At 47.2% G+C, this 21,766-nt stretch overlaps 2 protein-coding genes and 1 pseudogene across 12 annotated transcripts; 1 reads left to right on the forward strand and 2 right to left on the reverse strand.

Annotated features, from left to right (window-relative positions):
* Positions 1-168: 168 nt before the first annotated feature.
* Positions 169-12,743, forward strand: LOC120643893 (putative disease resistance protein RGA4). 11 transcript variants are annotated; one of them, XR_005663237.1, is made up of 5 exons: positions 169-1,559; positions 1,677-1,744; positions 4,380-9,116; positions 9,494-9,657; positions 11,638-12,583. XR_005663237.1 is itself a non-coding variant. In XM_039920403.1 (4 exons), the coding sequence occupies exon 3, from the start codon at positions 4,407-4,409 to the stop codon at positions 7,971-7,973; it is 3,567 nt and encodes a 1,188-aa protein (XP_039776337.1). In that variant the 5' UTR covers positions 169-1,559; positions 1,677-1,744; positions 4,380-4,406; the 3' UTR covers positions 7,974-7,988; positions 11,638-12,743. The 11 variants fall into 11 exon arrangements, 9 of the variants coding, with proteins under 9 accessions (XP_039776337.1, XP_039776335.1, XP_039776333.1 ...); XR_005663238.1 differs by lacking the exon at positions 9,494-9,657; XM_039920403.1 differs by lacking the exon at positions 9,494-9,657 and having other exon boundaries at positions 4,380-7,988; positions 11,638-12,743.
* LOC120645423 (PE-PGRS family protein PE_PGRS16-like) lies at positions 2,356-2,934 on the reverse strand. The gene has a single exon (XM_039922207.1). It carries the CDS (start codon positions 2,932-2,934, stop codon positions 2,356-2,358), a length of 579 nt encoding a protein of 192 aa, XP_039778141.1.
* On the reverse strand, positions 9,839-12,662 carry LOC120643895 (annotated as a pseudogene).
* Positions 12,744-21,766: the final 9,023 nt, after the last annotated feature.

A 21,766-nucleotide genomic window follows, 5' to 3' on the forward strand; every position in this document is an offset into this window, starting at 1 on the left:
TACAATTTGTAATAGAATCTTGTACTGAAAACTATGAGCGCCAGATTTCCAAATCGTGCGGCCCTTTTTTTTTTTTTGTGAGGCCTGAATCGTGAAGCCCTCTCAAAAGCTATCGTTAGGTCCGTTTAAATAGTTTCCTTTAGAGAAGAAGAGAGACAAGCCTACTGGCCCAACCAAACTTGTTTTTGAGAGAAACTGGCCCAGCTAGTTAAGGCAGTTGGATGCTCGATGCCAGGTCTTCTCCCTTCTTCTGTTCCCGGCGTCGGTGGCCACTGCCCACTGGCGAATGGACGACGGAGCACCGGTGCTCCCCGAAGAGCATGGTGTGGTGAAGGTTTGAGAACTTTTTGTCCCCTTTCTCTATCTCCCATTGATGTTCTTTCGCATCTCGTGCCCCACCCTACGCACCAGCTGCGAGCACCGGCGCCCATCGCCTGTTCGACGGAATGCCCCCAAAACGACGCAGCACGTGCTGTCCTCTCCGCCGGCGCATCAGGACACGCGTACCTGTGCGCCTGTCGGCCTCTGGAACGGAGGTCCCACGCCCATCCAGCGAGTCGCCAGCGCCGACGGATGATGGAAGTAGGTCCAGCAGAGGAGTTCGGCTACGTCGTCAACCATCAGTGTAGGCACCAAGAGGATGGAGGTAATGGTTCTACAATGGTCTCAGTTTGTCTTTACGGCAGTCCGTTCTGAACCTCATCAGGATCTTGCAATACTATCATGGTGTTTTGGCCTGTTCCAATTCACTTCTTTTGCTATTATAATATAGGGAGAAGAGTCAGTGCTCGGCGCCAAAGTTACTTTGTTTTGCTCAAGCTGCTTGGGGTGCCATCTTTCTCCTGACAATATAGCTTGTACAATGTAGAGCCTAATAAACTTATTTATGCAGCGGCAGGGCTAAGAGCTAATGTAGGTCCCAGGTGATGCTAGGAGGTGAGACTCGCATTCTGCCTGCTCGATGAAATGTTCGGTTCAGCGGATCTGGCCACAGCGGCCATTGTTGATCATTGTGTTCAACTTTTCTGACATGTTTAGACAAGTGGACCCATGGATCGTCCACTACTCTGCTTTCTGTCGTCAACTTGTACTAGCAAGAGGAGTGCTTTTGTCATGGAGGTGGTTCTCTGGCCCTACCATTCTGATGGCAGGGTCTTTAAATTTAGCTTTGCAGGAAGTTTCGCTTTGCCTTTATCATCATTGACTAGACTAGCAAGAGGAGTGCTTTTGTCTTGAACTTTAGCTCGGCAGGAAGTTTCACTTTGCCTTCCTTTATCATTATTGACTAGACTTTTTCTTTTGCTAAGGAAGTGTCTCTTTGTGCTAAGAGTTGTTCAACGCATCTTCCTCACATATCATAGGACACAAGTGGCTGTCATAGCCACTGGAGCTGCCACAGGCACCATACCTCTGCCATTTTGCTAAGCTGCAGCACCTACCTTCTTCAGTTCTGCATCCTGAACCCAGAAGTTCTGTGATAGTTCAAGCATGATGAAACTCAGTGCCATGTTTGGAGTTGTGGACTAGGAGAAAGAAGCTGATCCGACCTGAAACTCAAGGTACCTGATTTGATCCAGCACACTGTCTGATGAATAGCTCTGCACATCTCTCTCCCGTTTTCTCCCATGGTTTTCTTGGCAACCAAGTGATTTTTGTGGTCTTCTGAATCTTGTCAGTGAGCGTCCATACATATTCGAAGTTTTCATCCCATAATCAGATAAAGTTCTGCGTTCTGCGTTCTTTGGTATGCTCATCTTTCCCTGTATGCTCAAATATGTGCTCTTGCTGTCCTGCACGTGATCGTGTCAATTAAATTAGTTAACAAATAACTACATGGTAGAAGGGATACCATTAGTGATTCCCCAAAGTAGTGAACCAGTGATCTCACAAGGTAAGTATGTGAAACATAATATCCAGACAGTTCTAGCATAACTTTATTCTCGAGTTCACAGTTAATGTGTTATGGCAAGCGGAGCCGGTCCAGGGCCCACGCGGTACTGTACCGCGCGAACAGTACCGCGTGAACAGTGCCGGGAATAAGGATTAGATGTGTTTGTTAGGAAAGAGATAAGTTAGATTGATTCGGTTAGGATATTGCTTAGGGGTCAAGTCAGTCGTCTCTATAAAAGAGACTATCATGTATCAATTAGAGACAGGCAAGAAGAACCCTAAAAGTAGTCAGAGCCTCCAAAGGGAGGGCGACGAACAGGTTCTTCGTGCTATCCCTAGATCTACCTTAACATTTGGTATTCAGAGCCTTCGATCTTGCGACACCATCCATTTCAGCCGCCACCACCATAAATCCCACCCAACTCCCACCCCTAAACCCAATCCAGCACCACGTCCAGATTGCATCTACAGCAATTCGTCCATGGCAGCCCCCACGATCGCCCACAAACTCTGCATCCCTGCCTTTGATGGGAGTTCTGATCCCTTGCAGTGGTTGCACCGTTGCAACCTGTGCTTCGACGCATGGGAGACAGTAGAAGATGAGAAGGTATGGATTGCTTCTTTCAAATTGAAGGGCAGCGCATATGAGTGGTACTGCTGGGTGGAGAGGAACATTGGCGTTCCTTCGTGGGCAGGATTTGTTGCCGCCATCAGCCGCAAGTTTGCACCGGCCGCCGAACCAACATCAGCGCGGCCTGCGACTGCATCTTCCATCGTCGCCGAGATCTTCGCCAAGCTCGACTCCATGTGCGCATCCTCACCGGCACCCACTACGGCCACAACGACAAGGGTGCCTGCCCCTGCATCACCCCCGACATCGACGCTTCCCATGCCGGCGCCTCCCACACCAGTACCGCCTGTGGACCCGCCGGCGCCATCTACTCCGCCGCAGGCGACGCCAGCGACTCCGCCGGCGCCTTCCCCTCCGCCGCAGCCGCCGGTGCCTCCACCATCCACGCTGCACGCCGTGCCCCGCGGGGTCATGGCGCCCACGCCTGCGCCACGCGTGGCCTCGCCTCCGGGTTACGCCGCGCCACGCACGGATTCGTCTTCGTCGCCCCCTGCACCACGGACGCCGTTACCGCCATCCCCCGCTGCTCCACCGGTGGCGCCAGGAGCTCCGCCGACGTCTCTGACGCCGCTGCCACCGGCGACACCAGCTGCGTCGGCCGGCGTTGTCGATCTGCTCGGGGAACAGCAGCCCCTACCCATCATGGATTCGTCGCCGCCAGTCCATCGTCGCCTGGCGAAACCTCCCCCATCGGCGCGCATCCTCATCAGCAGGGTATCCGCCCGTCGCGGATATGGCTGCCCCGTCCGCCGTGGCGTCCATCTCCCATCACGGTGGATCCGTCCCCGCTTGTTGCGCCCCCGTCCGTGGCTGTACGCGCCTATCCGCGCTCGTCGCGCGGTGCCCGTCCGCGCACCTCCATCAGTGGCCGCCCGCGTGTCATTCGCGCACCTCCGTCCGCGGCCGCCAGCACGACGTCCGCGCGCACCTCCGCCCGTCTGCAGCCGCCCGTGCGTCCGTGCGCGCCTGCACCCGTCCGCGGCTGTTCATCCACCTGCTACCGCCCATCGAAGGTTCTCCAGCGCCACGAGCGGCCTCGGCTTTGGCGTCTCCATCGCCTGCCGTGGCCCCGGCGACCCAGTCCGCGCCGGCGCCTACGGCCGTGCCCACTACGGCAAGCGCGGCCCTGTCTTCAGCTTCGGTGGGCGCGCCTCCTCGTTGTTGGCTGTGCCGCCTCACCTGCTCCCTTCGTCGCCCGCATCGGCATCGACGGCGACCTCCTACCGCATCTACGGCAAGGCCGATGACGACTTTGCCATCAGCATTCGCGAAGGCGTCCTCTGCTTTCTGGACACCTTGGTGATGTCTAGCGCCGATGAAGCGCTCGAGCACATGCTGGTGAACGTTCCGAAGGAGAACATGGGCCACAGGTGGCCTGAACAGCAACCTCGACATCATCTTTGCCGTGGCATCCCCTCTGCTTCTCTGCTGCAGCTACCACCACCCACCATAGCTCGAGGACGAGCTGTCTTGGAAGGGTGGAGTAGTGTTATGGCAAGCGGAGCCGGTCCAGGGCCCACGCGGTACTGTACCGCGCGAACAGTACCGCGTGAACAGTGCCGGGAATAAGGATTAGATGTGTTTGTTAGGAAAGAGATAAGTTAGATTGATTCGGTTAGGATATTGCTTAGGGGTCAAGTCAGTCGTCTCTATAAAAGAGACTATCATGTATCAATTAGAGACAGGCAAGAAGAACCCTAAAAGTAGTCAGAGCCTCCAAAGGGAGGGCGACGAACAGGTTCTTCGTGCTATCCCTAGATCTACCTTAACATAATGTCTGTACATTAGCAATGCAACCGAAGAATCAGTTCTCACTCGTAAAATTCAACATAACTATTCGTTGCAATTTCATCCACAGGAACTTGACAAGAGAAGTTTTTGAAATATGACCGGAGTAGAGGCAGCTTTAGCATCTGGGCTGTTGAAGGTTGCAGCCAACAAGTTAGTTCTATTGATTGCTAGTGAATTCGCCTCCATAATGGGTGTAACAAAAGACCTCTACGAGCTCCAGGATATTCTTGCGGAGATTACAAGCTGGCTGTTCACAGTTCATGACAGAGCAATAGAGAGTGACCCATCATGTCGATGGGTTATAAAATTGAAATTTGTTGCTTATGATATTGATGATTTACTAAATGAAGTCTACATAGAGGCTGAGAAATACAAGATAGGAAGGAATGATGTAAAGTATTCTAGAACTGATTGTTTCTGTGCGAAACCAAAGCTGTTTCTGTTTCGATACAAGATGGCCAATAAGATCAAGGCAATCAAGCAGAGATTCTCTGAGATTGTGAAGCAAAGAAAAGATGTCAGTACTATAGTGAATAATTTGCCTTCTTATCAACATCTTCAGAGTACAAAGAGGACACATGGGGAGTTGTCCTTGTTGGGCAATGTTGAACAATCAAAAATACCCATAAGGAATCTGGAGAAGGATGGCATCATATCTAAGCTTATAAAATCCAATGAAGAGAATGTGTGGATAGTTTCTATTGTCGGGTTAGGTGGGTCTGGAAAAACTACGTTGGCCAAACACATCTGCCATGATGAAAAGATAAAGAAGCACTTCAAAGATACAATATTTTGGGTCCATGTGTCTGAAGAATTTGATGTGGAAAAACTTATTGGCAAGCTTTTTGAAGCTATCTTTGAGCAAAAGTCAGACCTTCAAGCCCAACAGTACATGGTCCGTGCGATTTCAAACAAATTGAGTGGCAAGAAATTTCTTCTTATCCTGGATGATGCTTGGCATGATGACCTTCTTGACTGGGGACAATTCATGGTTCATGTAAACTGTGGAACACTTGGAAGCAAGATTCTGATAACTACTCGAGATCAAAAGGTTGCAGAAGCAGCAAAATCTAGGCATATATTCAACTTGGAATTCTTATCAGAGGTTGAGAGTTGGAACTTGTTTCTCGAGAATTCTGGGTTGGTGGAGGAAGATTTGGACTCTGAGTTTATACAAGTTGGAAAAGAGATTGTGAATAAATGTGGTGGGGTGCCACTAGCAATCAAAACTCTTGGAGGTGTCCTCAATGACAGGAGGGAAATAAATACTTGGAGGGCCATAAAAGAAAGTAACTTATGGAATGTTGATAACATAAAAGACAGAGTGTTTGCATCCTTGAAATTGAGCTACTATCACTTGCCAGATCATTTGAAGCAATGCTTTACATTTTGCTCTTTATTTCCGAAAGGCTATGAAATCACAAAAGACCACTTGATTGCCCAATGGATAGCCCATAGATTCATCAATCCAATGAATGATGAGCTGCCAGAAGATATTGGAAGCGCTTACTTTGACTCTCTTACAAAACTCTGCTTTCTTCAAGATGCGCCGACAAATTTCTGTACTTATCGACTAGTATACAAGATGCATGACCTGATTCATGACCTCACTCGACAAATTTTACAGCATGAAGTAGTGACATCTCCACAGAAGAATATGACACCAAATTGTATTCTCAGATGTCGATATTTATGTTTGACTTCATCTACTGAGAAGATTTGTAGGAGGTTATTTGACAAGGTCCATGCTCTTTATGTCTCCGGTGGTAATCCTTCTTTTGACAAACCAATTAAGAAGTGTTGCAATATCCGTAGTGTTGTTCTGGATTATACAATTGATACACCACTTCCACTGTTCATACTGAAGTTTGAATTTCTTAGTTACCTAAGAATGTGTAATGTTAGTTGCATGGAACTTCCAGAATCTATCTCAGGCTGTTGGAACTTGCAGACACTTCATGTTATGCATTGCAAAGGCTTTACAGGGTTACCTGAGTCTATTGGAAAGCTTAAGAAGCTGAGAACTCTAGAGTTATTGATGGTTACTGACCTTAAGAGTCTACCTCAATCTATTGGTGATTGTCAAGATCTCCGAATCTTGCAGCTCTATTCCTGTTACAAGCTCATTGAGATACCCAATAACATAGGTAATATTGAAAACTTAAGGGTACTTGATATTGTCAACTGTTCATGTGTGTACCGCCAGGTGCAAGAATTTATTGGGAAGCTTAGGAACATAGAGAGAATTAATTTATCTGGTTGTCACTGTCTCCGTGATCTTCCAAGAACATTTTCCTGTCATACATTGCGCAACCTCAATCTTTCCAGGACCAGCATTACCTTACTACCTCAATGGGTCACATTGATTGGTACTCTAGAATGTATAGAGCTTGAATACTGCATGAACCTAGTGGAGTTGCCTAAAGGTATAGAAAACTTAAGGAGGCTCGAAGTTTTGAACATAAATGGTTGTTTGAAACTTCGTTGCATACCATCAGGATTTGGACAGCTGACTCGTTTAAGATGGTTGGGCCTGTTTGTTGTTGGCAGTGGTGGAGATGATGCGAGGATATCAGAACTTGAAAACCTTGATATGATTAGTGGTTGGTTGAGAATTCAGAACCTCAAATACATAAAAGATCCAGCTGGCTGCAAGAAGGCTTGTCTGAAGAAGAAAAACTTACGGTCATTGATATTGAACTGGTCTCGATGCGAAATGGAGGAAGAATTAGCGTCAGATATTGAACAAGACCTGGATGTGCTGGACTCTCTTGAACCACCATCAGGAATTGATTTCTTACAAATTATTGGTTATCAAGGTCCCTATTTGCCATGTTGGATGAGGAAGCAACGCAATTCTTCGTGTTTGGAGGCTATTATGTCAAAGCAAACAAGCCCATCACAATTCCTTTGGCTAATCGAACTATCACTGGAATTATTGCCGAACTTGAAGAGTCTCCAAGGACTTGTGGAGTTGCCTTCAATGAAGAATTTAACGTTGACCGGAATGCCTAATTTGGAAGAGCTGTGGATTACAAGTTGTTTGGAAACTGGGCAGGGAGAAGAGGGAGTTCAGTACTGTTTCCCCATGCTCACCAATTTAGCTGTAAAGCTCTGCCCGAAATTGTATGTGAAGCCCTATTTGCCACCATGTTTGGAGAAGTTGACAGTGGAAAGAAGCAACGAGAACTTGCTGTCCTCAAGTAGTTTGTTCTCTTGTCCTCTAAAACCAGATGTGGACAAATCCTCATCTTCCTGTAGCGCGCTTGGGGTGGTTCCTCATCTCAAGGAACTGAGACTAGATGGAGTGATGGTCTCATCACCGGTTTGGGAAGTTTTGCAGCACTTCAGTGGACTGGAGTTCTTGGGCATTCATGGCTGCCCTGACATGAGGCAACTACCTACGAGCATTGGCAGCCTCACCTCCCTCCGGCAGCTACAGATCACAAAATGTCCTGCCCTTGAATCCCTGCCCCAGTCCATTAAATGTCTTACAGCTCTCCAAGAACTGTTCATTTTTGGCTGTCGTGGCCTGACCAAGCGTTACGAGGAAGAAGTCGGGGATGACCGGAACCTTATCTCCCATATTCCTAGAGTGACGATAGTTGATTTGGAGCTGCTAGCTCGGCGTCTCGGAGCCTCTACATCTGCTAACCCTTGAGTTAGGGGCTACTGGGTAACTTTCTAGCATCATATCTCCATTAGCCAGTTCTATTTTCTATTATCATCCTTTTAATGGTACTACGGTGCTTTCAAATGTTTGATATCAATGAATATATATTTATGCTCTCCTATCGTAGGACACATGATGTGGTAATAATGTATGTCCAATCCTTGATATGATCTACATGTACATGTTACAACCTTGCTTTTGCAAAAGTTTTATATGTTTAACTCTTTGAATCAAAGTGGATTTTTTACGAAATCTTTATGCACATCATTCACTGTTTTGCTGGTCGCTTACCTGCTGCACTATCATTTTCTTTGGATTTGTGTTATTCAGCTAGGAATTCTCCTGCTGTATGCAGTCTTCTTTCCCGTTTGCTAGTTGAACATACTTGCATTGCTGTAGGTAAATTGGAAATCATATACGTTTCAAAATCATTCAAAATAAACTAGAGCATTGCCTTGATTTTATGAAAAAAAAATCAAAGGAAACTGTATATATCAGAATACTTTTTATAACATCTGGAAGCTGATTTGAAATTTAATAATATTGTTGTAGTCTCGTATGTGAAGCTCTTTAAAGGTTTTGGGTCTCTGATGTTTATGTAAAGTTTTTTATTTTATAGGAACTAGCTGAAAGTTTTCAATTTCTGAAAGTCCATCAAAACTTCTATTTATCTAATTTAATCACCTACATTTAGACATCTCATAAGATTGGGCACCAAGTTGCCACCTGATGTTTGTGATTCCTCGCTACTAGATGAAAATCGTTTTACATGATGTGTGACGTTAGTCAGGAATCCATTTTGTCTTCGTCTAAGAATCTTCAATGGATATTTGATTGAGGATGTAACTATTTTACCATTTGTCTGCTTTGTGGGCCATTTTTTGCCTTACTTTTATTGTTTTAGTTCCAGCACGGTTAATAGTTTTGCTTCATTGATGCGCTTTATGGAGAGCAACTAAAGATTGGGGATGAAATTGGATGCCATCATAAATGTGCTGCCGCCTTTGGTGGCTTGGTGCCCTTCCCTACCTCCACCAGCAATATCTGAGCCCTTGAGCACCAGGGTGATGCCATGACCATCAGGTTATTTTAAGTAAAGGTCTAGTGCTGCCGTGCTGTTGATTTGTCAAGGTATATGCCACTGCTAGCGGAAATCTCTAGATGAAATGAGGTTCATTTTTAAATTTTCTCTGCCTTCTCAGCACACACTGTTTATCTGTACTTTTACCTTTTCCTCACATTTGTTCAGCCTTTTTGTATTAATAAAATACACGTAGGATTTTCCCGCACAGTTTCTGAGTTAAAAAAGGTGAAGTCTCTTAGTTGCTCTGCATTTCATGTTTGCCAAAATCCTTGGCTCCCCTCCACACACTAACAAAAAAAATATTTCACATTCAAAGAACCATCATCATCCACAACCTCTGTTTTTTCATTCCATTGACAACTGCCAAAAAGTGTACATTAGTCCTGGAGGTTCTCGAGCCAAAGATGTAACAGGACATTTACAGGCAGAGATTAGTAGATGCGAGGAGATTTGCATAGATCAGGCTGTGAGCGAGCAGAGCACTCGGCGAGCGAGCTGCAGGCAGCAAGAGGTCTTTTTCTCTGGTTTGCCGAAGGCCACCGCGCTGCCCTTCTGCGGGGATCACGAAGGTCCATCTCTGATGAACTGGTAAGCCTTAGCGAATTAGAATGATGACATCCGATCCATGCGTAACTCCACTGCCAAATTTAGTAGTAGCTCGTCTGGATTCATTAGTGCACTTTGCACAGACATGAGCAGCACTTGTTCAGGTTTCAGTAGTTTCCGTAATATAGGTCACAACTCACGAATACAGTACTCATCAGAGAAAAAAAAATAAAAGTGCTACTTGCGCTGGCAAGTCGCAAGATCATCAATTAAACTGGTTTCTGACAAAAAGATCGATGCTAATTTTGATAGTAATTTGGTAAAAGGCAGTAAAAGATGCCTGGATCAGAAGATGTGCTACTTAAGCAAGAACACATTTGCCCTTTTTGCCTGTCCATGTTGATATAAGGGTCATCAATCGTTGGGTTGTAACATTTTCAGAGGAAACGTCTCAAAATCTGAAGCTCTGCTAAACATGGATTTAGATAGTGCCAGCATTGTGAAGCCCTAGTGTTGTGACCTTATCACTCTGAAGCTCACGTCAAACATGGAAACACCTTGTTGCAAACGTGAAACACACACACACGCACACACACATGCGCGCGCGCACGAAGCAGAGGCAAACAGTTATTGTATCACCTAGGCCCTGATAAATGTGACTCAGAAGGAACATAAGAAGAACCTGATCCCACGGTATTGTTCGATGGAAAATTAAGGACCAAAGTGCAGTCAGGTATAGCCTCCATGCTCATCACACCTTCCAACACCTTGGCGATTGTTGACATTAAGGGTCGTCTGCTGCTATCAACCTGCAAGCACCACATTGCAAGCTTCATCACTTCCACGACCTCTTGCATATGTAATCTCATGTCATTGCTGCTAATGTCCACCAAATCAGACAACTGGCCTATCCTTGCCTTCTCTTGAAGCAGGCTTATCAAATGGATGCTATCTTCGGGCTGTGATTCATCCAAATTTTCTCGACCACAGATGATCTCGGCCATCACAATCCCAAAGCTGTAGATGTCAGCCTTCTCTGTAATTTTTGAGCCCAGCCATTCAGGTGCAAGATATCCACGCGTTCCTCGCATTCGAGTCATAACTTTGCTTTGATCCCTGTTTATCATTTTCGAGAGTCCAAAGTCTGAGACCTTAGCACTGAAATTGTCATCCAAGAGAATGTTCTGTGGCTTGATGTCTAGATGAGCAATCTTTTGCTCGCATTCTTCATGGAATTAAGACAGACCCCTAGCAATGCACAAGATGATATCACGTCTAGTTTTCCAAGAGAGAGTGAAGACTGTACTTTTGGGAAAGATCCATTTGTCTAACGAGCCATTGGACAAGTATTCATAGACAAGAAGCTTATGTGATTTCTCTGCACAGAAGCCTACTAACCTTATGAGATTAAAGTGATGGATTCTGCCAATTGTCTTGACCTCTGCTAAGAACTCTTCCATTCCTTGCTCGAGACCCTCCAAGCGTTTGACAGCAATAGTTTGCTCGCCTATCTTGCCTTTGAATACGGACCCAAAGCCACCACCTCCGAGCTTTATGGAGAAGTGGCCAGTAGCAACTTCTAACTGATCCAACGAGAAACGCTTTGGTATTCCAGGTATGACATCAAAGGGTGCTTCCTTGTCTTTCTTGTATTTCTTCCATAGAGCCACGCAAACTAAGATAGATATCAGACAAAATCCAGCAATTGAACTAACAACACTAATCCTTATTCTCCTCTTTTCTGAGTGATTACCTTGTATCTTTACAAATACAGAAAAGTGATCTGATGAATCATCTGCAAATGATATTGTCATGTCCTCCGATACCAACAAGCAGTAACCACCATCAATACCGTAAACATTCTTTTGGAAAACCACTGCTTTGCAATCGCAAGCAATTAAGCATGACTGCTTGCAAACATTTTCAGGGGCTGAAATGGCTAATAACGTGAATGCACTCTTACTGAAGTAAGAAACATTGTTGACTTGTATTAACTGGTGGTATTGCTGCGCTTGGTTGCAGGAAGTGCTACTTAAGGGTTTGCATCCAGCGCTCAGTAGCCGTTCATTTTGGAACTTAAAGTTGCTCAAACTAGGACAAGAACATTGTCCTTCGCTGCAGACACCATAATCTCCGCAGGCCATTGGATAATCGCAAAAGTTCATCTTTGGGCTTAATACATCAAATACCATCAGATTGCCCTGGCCAACTCCTTGCATCTCGTAGAGCCTCAAATGCCCATCAGGCTCCAGTCTCATAAATTGTAATGATCTTGCCAAGGGTAGGGAGAACATGTTTTCTAGTAACCCAAAGCTACCATTGCGAAAGTCAGAACAAAGCGATGATGTATCAGTTTCAAACAACCTTGTATATCTTGCTGGTTGGAAACTGTATAACAACCCATTCCACTGTGCAGAAAGATAAACCCTGCCAGATGGCCATTTTGTGTCCGAGGTCATGACACTGAGGTTCATTCCCGTGCAAAGTGACTGCCCCATTACCAATGTATCAGTTGGGTGGTCAAACGACTGCCAAACAGAGGAGTTATCTGTATTGATAAGCACAAGGTTCCCAGAAACATCAAGGTCCATAGCAGCGACGGACTTGCTTTTTGTGGCCGCGGACCACACCATGGTGCCATTACCATAGTGGAGGAGCAAATCCCCTTCCTTGGTGAAGCTTAAGATGATAAGATCGCGTCATGGTTTACAGGATTGTCAGGGTTGGCAGACCAGATGACTGAAGCTTGGGTGCCAAAAATCACAATAGAGAGAACGAATGAATGACCATCTATGGTATAGAAGCCAAAATAAGTTGTATAGGACATGATTCTGTGGCTAAGAATGGGAAGGATACTAGATCCGTTGTCCATGTCTATAATGTGCTGCATCTGCATAGTTGAAACTCTCCAAGAGCTTGGGGGAGCTACAGCAGAGGGCTGAGCAACAACATTGAGGTGGATAAAGAAGCCAAGCAATAAAAGGACGGCCATCGGCGTGTAAAACTGCTGCATAGTAGCCTTCTTATACTTATGATGATGAACAAACTTTGGAATCTTGTGGTGAGAAGTTTTATGGATGGCAAACCTTCAGAACTTTAATCAATAATAATGGAGCACCGTTCCGTCCTCTCCCTGTTTCTCAGAATTATCTAAGAGAACCACAGTCCAGGCACCATCCCTACCACCATATGGGATTTTAACTGAAAAAGGTAGAAGAGAAATCACAATTAGGATACAAACTTTATATTGGGAAACTAAGAAGCAAGGCCATGAAACAGTATCAGTACCATGTTAAACTAATGCACCCGACTCTCAGTTGAAAGTTTCATCTGAAGAAATCACGGAGTCACGGGAACAGATAGAAGCTCAATCTCAAATCACTAGCAAGCAGAACTTGAATTTGGCGGAGTGCAGACCCTCATCGGGGCCTCTCAGGGTCGTCGTGGCCGCGCGCCGTGCTTGGCTGCTGGTTGCCGCGCACGCTTGCCTGCGTGAAGCCCATGGCACGACTGCGTACGAAGAGAGGAGCCTGGCCACAAGGACCCAAGAGACAGCGGCGGGTCGCGGAGAGGGAACTGATGAACGGATAACAATAGATGACACTACTGAAAAAAAATATTAAACGTGATCTTTTGAAAACCGCTTCAAAGCGGGCAGAATTTTCAACCACCTCGGTTAATACCTAGCATTAACCGAGGCGGTCAAATTTTATTAACCGAGATGGTTTCAAGATCGATTAACTGAAGTGCGCACTCTTAAAATGCTCACCTCAGTTAATAATAGCCTAGGCTTAGAGTCTAGACAGCCCATAATCGATCCGATATAGTGCTCAGTAAATAAATAGCAGAATTAGGGTTTCCACTGCTCACCCTCACTCCCTTTCTCCCAACCAGCGCTGCACTCCCTCCCTCTCCTCACTTGGCCGACTCCTCCCTCCCTCTCCCTCCCTCCGACGGCGCCCCTCCTCACCTCCGACGGTGCATGGCCGAGCATGCCATCCCCACCAGTGCGAGCGCCCTCCCTCCGCAGTAGCGACCGGGCGGCATGGCCCGCACCTCCGTAATCAGCGGTGCATCTCCCACCAGTGGCGGCGCGAGGCGGGTGGATCCCGCCGGTGGCGGGAATTTTTTTATATTTAACCTTTTTTTAAGAATAGTTTATGTTTAACTCGTATCGAGTTTTATTTGCATGACATAGCCCGTTTGGTCATGCCATGCCCACTGGCTCGACGGGTAGCCTCCGTCGCGCCACATGCAGTGGCGCGACAGTAGGGCCACGCTGGCCAAGCGAGCCAGCGGTGCGCCAGGGCGGCGATGATGTGGCGACCCTGTAGCGCCAACGCATGTGGCGCGACAGTGCTATCAAAGCCAATGACCTGGGCCCGCGCCGGCCCCCTTCTCCCCCACCCTCCCACTGTTTCCCTCCTCCTCCGCGACCCAACCTCCACCCAATCCCCCCCCCCAATCTAGTGTTTTGAGGGAGGAAAAGTGGGAGAAACGTTCTCCACCTTTCCCCGAAGGTATTGCTCCTATTTTCTCTTCCGCTAGCCATGCACATTTGTAGTTATTAGTGAAGCAATCGAGGCATCCCAAGACTGCCGGTAGAGCATTCTACATATGCAGGTGGAATGATCTATTGAATCCTTGCCACTGCTTTTTCTTCCAGTGGATCGATGGTCCGGATAAGTTCGACCCTAGAATCCGGCTGTTCTCTTATTATCCCACGGAGTCATGGCCGTACAATGAGTTTAGACGATGGGTGCCTCCCCCACCAAATCTAGCACCTATGACAGAGGAAGAGAAGCAAGAAACTGCTATATATCGTGTGAACAATCCTCCCAAATGTCATTGTGGTGTTCATGCCAAACTTCAGAGGCCCAATATTGGTGTCCCTCCAAAGTTCAATCCCTATTTTAGATGCTCGGTAAAGACTAGAGTAAGTGACATGTAATGTAGCATTGATTCTTTAATTTTGCTGTCATTATGTGGCTAATGTTATGTGTCATGCAGGATGGATGGCCGGCATGTGACTTCAATGAGTATATTTATGGTCCTAGATCGCATTGGCCCACAGAGGAGGAAGTGCGAGATTTTGAGAGTGGCAAGAAGCCTTGGCCATGTACGACTACTCCTAATCGTCGTTGCAAGTGTAGTATTCTAGCCACAAAAGGTGTAGTTCTTTCTGAGCTTGGCTATGGATATTACTATGGCAATAGCTACGGAGAGTATTGGGTTCGTATATTAACCAAAAAGTTGAAACTCCATATGATTCTGCTAGTTGTTGATATATTAACATTTTTGAATGTTTGCCTGCCAATTATTTGTCAGGAGAGAAGGACATGTGATTGGGAGTGGTTTCAAGGCCGGTATGAGCTAATGTTTGAATTGGGCAGAACAAAAGTGCTTTGGAAATCTAGCCAATCTCCACCCGGGGCACCCTGGCATATGACTCTAGTCAATCTCCCCATAATAGAGCTATAGCATGTTGTTTTGCACGCCATGCTTTTGAGTACTTCACCCGGTAAAAATTTTTGGCAAAAATCGACTCCATAAGGGAAGGAACTGATGTGTCGCTATCCTTCTGAACAATACCAAGAATCCGATGAGCGAGGTAATGTGCGGTGCACTGTGCATGAACTTGCTTCGGCTTCGAGGATGCACATGTCTGAGGCTCTCTTACATTGGTGATCTTCCACTGACCAGTTCCCCTAACAATACGTGCCCAAACACCCCAAAGGCATCCCTACTTGCAGAGCACATCGTAGCGTACCCTCTTGTCCGAATGAACCACATTAAATGGTCGATGATGATGCACTGCATAATCAGCCAAGAAAAACTGCAACTCTGGAAGGGAATTAAACTTCATGCCTTTGCGAATCTCTATACTGTCACTATCAATTGCACACTCACTTTCAAAAATAGTTGAGTCACAAATAGCTCAATGGATCCTGCTAAGGTCCTTAGCATTTGAAACCGCAGGGACTTCAACGTGGGCTAGCTTCAGCATGCGCAACTCTTCGGCAGTATAACTATATCATTGATCATCGTTATTAACAGCCCTACCCATTGACCCATCTCTACAATCCTCATCTCCAACTATTTCCTCATCAATTGTGTTGGATCCATCGCCCCCATAATTTTGATGCTCTACTTGGGCCTGAACAACATTACCCTCCAGTTCTTCTTCCCCGGTGTTTTCATCATCATCATCACTACTATCGTATTCATTGTCCTCCGAACTAAAGAAATATCATCATCATCTGCAGCATCCGTGTCATCCTGCTCCTCGAAGGTATCATTGTCGAAATGATCGGAAGCGATGGCCATATCATAATCCGAAACAAAAGAAGGATCACAAGTGGGATTTGGGACATCTTCTACAAAGGTTGACTCTTGAGTCATATTCTCAATAGAAAATGGAATTTCATCTACTCTTCCAACTGGTTCTTCTGATCTTGTTATACGGGTTATTTCAACAACCACCTCCAAACAAACCACATTTGCACGAGCTACTATATCCTTGTACTTTCTCCAATGCATATCCGATTCTAATGTCAACAAAACATAATGTGCTCTAACTTTACCACAATCAAATCTGCCCCTCGGAGATATTTCATCAATTCCACATGAATATTTTGAAACCACCTGGTCTACCAAATCCTTTAACAATGGAGGACTATCAAACAGTTCGATATCCTCTATCATATACTCGAACTCTCCATTTTCCTTAAGCATATCACCGTGAAAAACTCGAACTAATTCGTCCATCTACAACAAAAACAAATCTTTGTACCTTCATCACTTATACAAAGAAAGCAACTACACAAAGAATTTTCCATGGTGCCTATTATCCATGAATGAAATCCAAATTAACATTCCCACCACTCAATCCTAGAATTCATATTAATCGATGCATGCACGTACTACCTCACGTCGAAATCGTGAGCAGAGTACCATCTACGTATCATCTAAACCTCTAATCATGAGTACAATATCAACTACAACATTATTTCTCAAATCAAGAACCAAACCCTAATCACCAAGAATCACTAATAACTACTAATGTACATGGTGAAAGGAAAAAATAGGGGCAATACCTTCGGGGAAGGGTGGGGAACATTTCCCCCCACCAAATGCCGGATCTGGGGGGGATCTGGGGGCGGCGGGCAGCGGCAGTCTCCTTGGCGGCGCTCGGGTCGGGCTGTCTGAGGAAAGAAAGGGAGGGTGGGGGAGAAGGGGCTGGCACGGGCCGAGGACATTGGCCTTGTCACGCCAGCCCGCATGGCGCGACAGCCTTGTCGCGCCAGTGCATGTGGCGCTACAGGCTGGGCCACATCAGCATCGCCCTGGCGCACCGCTGGCTCGGCACACCAGCGTGGCGACCCTGTCGCGCCAACGCATGTGGCGCGACAGAGGCTACCCGCCGTGCCAGTGGGCGTGGCGCGACCAAATGGGCTATGTCGCACAAATAAAACCCGATAAGGGTTAAACATAAAATATTCTTTAAAAAAGGTTAAAAATAAAAAATCCAAGGATGATGGATCTGACAGGCAAGCGTCGGCCTCACCTCTCCCCTTCACCGGTGGCAGCACAGGGCGCCCGGATCTGGCTAGTGATGGTGCAGGGAGGCCAGATCTGACAGCCACGCCGTGCATCTCTCCCCTTCGCCAGCTTCGGCCTCACCTCTCCCCTTCGCCGGTGGTGGTGTAGGGCGGCCGGATCTGGCCGGTGGCAGCGCAGGGAGGCCGGATCAGGCGGCCACGGCGGCGGCGCACCTCTCCCCTTCACCAGTGTTGGCCGCACCTCTCCCCTTCACCTGTGGCGCGCATAGGGAGGCCTGATCCAGCCAGTGGTAGCGTAGGGAGGCCGGCGGCGCTTGGATGGGTTTGGCGGGCCTCGTCGGCTCAACGGGTCCCATCGACCTGCTTGCTGGAGTTTTTTGTTTTTTTATTTTATTAACCAAGGCAAGCATTCAAAATGTCTCAGAAAAGGTTCGATTAATCGTAACCTTGGGTCAGAGGTGTTTTGGATGCCCGCCTGGTTAATCTAAAATGTCCGCGTCGACCGCATGGTTAATCTAAAATGCCCGCCTCGGCTAAAATTATTGTAGTAGTGTGATGAAACAGGTGGGGGATGGCAAAGAGTCTTAAAATTTAGCCTAGATAATCTAAGGGTCGGATCTTTAAAAGCCAGATTCTAATCTCCATTTCAAATTGTACATAGTTTTGACAAATTTAGATTTATAGATTTTGCTATATATCTAGACATAGCATATATGTAAGCAGGGCGGTCCTGAGATTTGAGGGCCTAAGGCGAAACAACAAAAAAATGGGGCTCTTTCTAACGATGATTTGCTCTCTCTATGTAATCTGAATGTTATCGTTTGGCTTTGAATCGGGTTAGAGGTAGTCCCTAAAAATAATACCATCTATCTCAATCGGGTGACCACTGGAGGCTTAGGTAAAAACATCCAACCTCCGGTTGCTGCCTTGCTAGCTGCCTGGTGCTTGCCTGCACAGCTGCGCTGGTGCCGGTTGATTTGCCGGCAGTTCTTCAGTACATCTCCTTTTCTTCCCTCAAATAAAGGAAGGGTTCATCCTCTCCCAGTATGTTCGTTGTATTTAGAGACTGCAAAAGCAACTCTTCCAATAATTCTAAAATTGCTATTGGGACATCTCATAATACCAGTTATTGGGGAAGGATTACTAGGGAACTACTGGAGATGCTTTTACGCAGAGGCAGGATAGAACAAATCCTCCTTGCGCAGGCTCGGGCCCATGGACGCGGGAGCCCGTCATGGTGTGATCAGCCATCGGCGCCAACGCGCCGTCACATTGCTGCCCGCATCCTATCTCCGTCAATCCCGCTAGGAAAAATAAGAAGATGGGAAAGTCTGAGCAGGAATAAGCAGATGGCGAGACGCAATGCTAGTCTTGCTCGCTGGCTCGCTGCTAGACATATACCTGAGGGGGTCCATGGTTTAATATTCGTGCGAGCATCCACATCCGTTGGATCATCTCCACCAACACCTAATACAGCCCCTCCCTTGTCTCCTCCATTCCCACCACTGCCACCGCAGCCGAGCTGACTTGCGCCGCCGGTAGCCTCGTTGCACCGCCGCCAACCCCATCGCCCGCTGCCAGCACTACTACAAAAAAGGTTTTCCGAGGTAGTTGAAAACGATTTTTTGAGGCGGACAACACCAACCGCCTCGGAGCCACCATCACGGTACATGTGACTTTTTCCGAGGCGGTTCCTGTTGTCCGCCTCGGTAAATCGAAAAAATAAAAAAACCATGGATAAGCCCATCGTGCCCATCCACGAGCCCACCGAGTCCATCCACGGGTTGCCGCCGCTGAATCCACCTCCACGTTGCCAGATCCGGCCTCCCCGCTGGATTCGGACTCGCCGGCCCTAGATCCGCCCTCGCCGGCGGTGGATCCGGCCTTGCCGGCCCCTGATCCGCCGTCCGCACCGCCGCCGAGGGCCGCACCTGAGCTCCGCACCACGCCCAGGCTCGGCCTGCCGCCAGATCTGGGTGGGGAGAGGGAGAAGGGCGTGGAGGAGGGCACCGCCGACGGATCTGGGCGAGGAGAGGGAGGAGAGTGTGGAGGAGGGCGAGGAGGTCGTGGAGGAGTTCCGCGCCGCCGCCGCCTTTGCCCATGACTGGGAGTTCTGCGCCGCCGCTCCGCCACGGCAGTGCGCGAGCAATGCCACCGGGGGAGCAAGCTCGGCCTGCCACCGCAGGCGCGAGCTCCGCATCGGGCGGGGCGAGGAGGGCGTGGTGGAGGGCGGCGCTGCCGGGTCTGGGCGAGGAGAGGGAGGAGGGCCTGGAGGACGGGCGACGCTGTCGGCTGAGGAAGGAGGGGGTGAGGGAGGTTGAAAAAACTAAGTCTAGTATATATAGATGTGCTCGCAATTGGGTTTTCTTGGGCCAGCGGGTTGGGCCTGATTTACCGAGGCGGTTGAGTTAAAACGCCCGCCTCAGTTAATTTATTTTGCGAGGCGGTTGTCGTAACTGTCTCGGTTAATAAAAGATAACCGCCTCAATTAATACTGGGCATTGACCGCGGTGGTTATTTTTCCTACCCGCCTCTTAGGCCTTTTAGAAACATCTCGGTTAATGCAATTTTGTAGTAGTGCATCTCTGTAGGATCAAGAACACCGACTAGAGGGGGTGAATAGGCGGTTTAAAATCTAAAACCAACAACACTAGAGAAATTTAATTAGAAACAAAGAAAAGCCCTATGTCATGCTACTACTATTTCTAGTTAGGTTTGCAACCTAGGGTGACAAGATACAAATCAAGCTCTAGTAAAGTAAATTGCTCAAAGTAAAAACAAGAATTAAAGAGAGCAAGAGAGGTAACCAAGCTTGACACACGAATTTATCCCGTGGTGTCGATGACTTGCCGGTCACCCCTAATCCACGTTGACGTGGATTCCAAGAATCAACCGCTCCTCTATCAAGAACCTCTTGATCTTGAGCTGGCTTGAATCAAGGAACCGCTCCACACCTCGATTCCACTAGTGTTGCTCTTCACCACTCCGGTGAGGTGAGCACAAGACCTCTCACAACCAACTTCGGGGCTCCTCAACAATCTACTTGGAGGAGCTCCACGAAATTCTCTTCTCCAAGCCGTCTAGGGAGCGGCAACTCCCAAGAGTAACAAGTCGATGACGCTTGCTTGAAGTTTCTCTAGTGCCACAAAGCTCAAACTCTTGATGCAATGCACTAGGAAGCCCTCACACGCTCAAGAATGCAATCTCTAAGCAAGTGTGTGTGAGAGAGGGATGCCTTAGCTCTATAGTGTCAAGTATGCAGTCCAAATGGCCAAGAGAGTGACCCAATGGCTGGGCATTGGGTATATATATAGACAACCCTTCAAAAACTAGCCGTTACTCTCTTTTCTGCGAAGTCGCGGACCGTCCGCGGTTAAAAAATCGGACTGTCCGCCGTTATAAGCCAGTGAGTCAGAGTGCATTTAATGTGTGTCAGAACTAGCCGTTACAGCCCTGGCGGACTGTCCGCTCCCCAATGGCGGATTGTCCGCAGTTATGTGTTCCACACCACCAGAGACGAACATAGTCTCTGGTACAACATTAAAATTAGCTGGCGGACCGTCCACGCCCCAGGGGCGGAGCGTCCGCCTTTCATCCTTGAAAACCACCAGAGACAACAATGTCTCTGATACAATTTGTCAAATAGCTGGCGGACCGTCCTCATCCCAGGGGCGGACCGTCCGCCGAACAGATCATCGCCTCAACCAGAGAAAACACCCTCTCTGGTACAATTTGAGTTAGAGCAGCGGACCGTCCGCCCACCAGGGCCGAACTGTCCGCCAGTCACATCTAATTTCCAACAGAGCCAAACATGCTCTCTGGTACGGGTGCGGACCGTCCGCTCCCCAGGGAGTGGACTGTCCGTGCTTGTGTAGTCAGCTCTCAAACTTGTTCTTTTTCAAAACTAGTCAAAGCGTCGTTAGCCCTCATGCATGCACCTAGATATTTTGAGCAAAATGGCACTAAAGACCCATCAAGCACGAGTACACAACCCCTCTTGATAGTACTGCTATCTATCCAACAAATCCAGTCACTTTTCATCCACTAAACGCCTTGTGACCGGTAAAATAGAAAAGCCCTATTTTATACCTTTGCCTTGAGCCCAAGATTTGCATATCATCTCCAAACTTCACACGTTCACAACCAAATCCCTTTCATATGTGGATCAACCTATGCTCATTATCTCGAATGAAATTGTTAATCCACAAATTGTTGTCATTAATTACCAAAACTCAAATTAGGGGCCTAGATGCTTTCAATCTCCCCTTTTTTGGTAATTGATGACAACACTAAATTTTGGAGTGATAAGAGTGTTCAAGTCAACTTTATACTCTAGGCATAAGCTGGACTTGGAATTGAGATTTGGAAGAACTTACCCATTTTTCTTGAAAATTTCAGAATATGTTATGAATAACTTCACCTAAGTTCGATGAGTAGAAAAAACTCCCCCTTGATATGTGCTTATAAATTTGAATGAATACCGAGAGCACATATATATATTTGAAAATTTTGACGGAGTTTCCCCTACAAGTGGAAATCGAGGCATACAAGATACAAAATATATATATGATATGAAATTTAGCTTGGTT

The sequence above is a fragment of the Panicum virgatum genome, chromosome 8K, assembly GCF_016808335.1.
Source record: "Panicum virgatum strain AP13 chromosome 8K, P.virgatum_v5, whole genome shotgun sequence".
NCBI classification, from domain to species: Eukaryota; Viridiplantae; Streptophyta; class Magnoliopsida; order Poales; family Poaceae; genus Panicum; species Panicum virgatum.

Bases quoted from the DNA above. Each gene is read 5' to 3' on its own strand.
- LOC120645423 (XM_039922207.1), bottom strand. From the start codon at position 2,934: ATGACCCCGCGGGGCACGGCGTGCAGCGTGGATGGTGGAGGCACCGGC.
- LOC120643893 (XM_039920403.1), top strand. From the start codon at position 4,407: ATGACCGGAGTAGAGGCAGCTTTAGCATCTGGGCTGTTGAAGGTTGCA.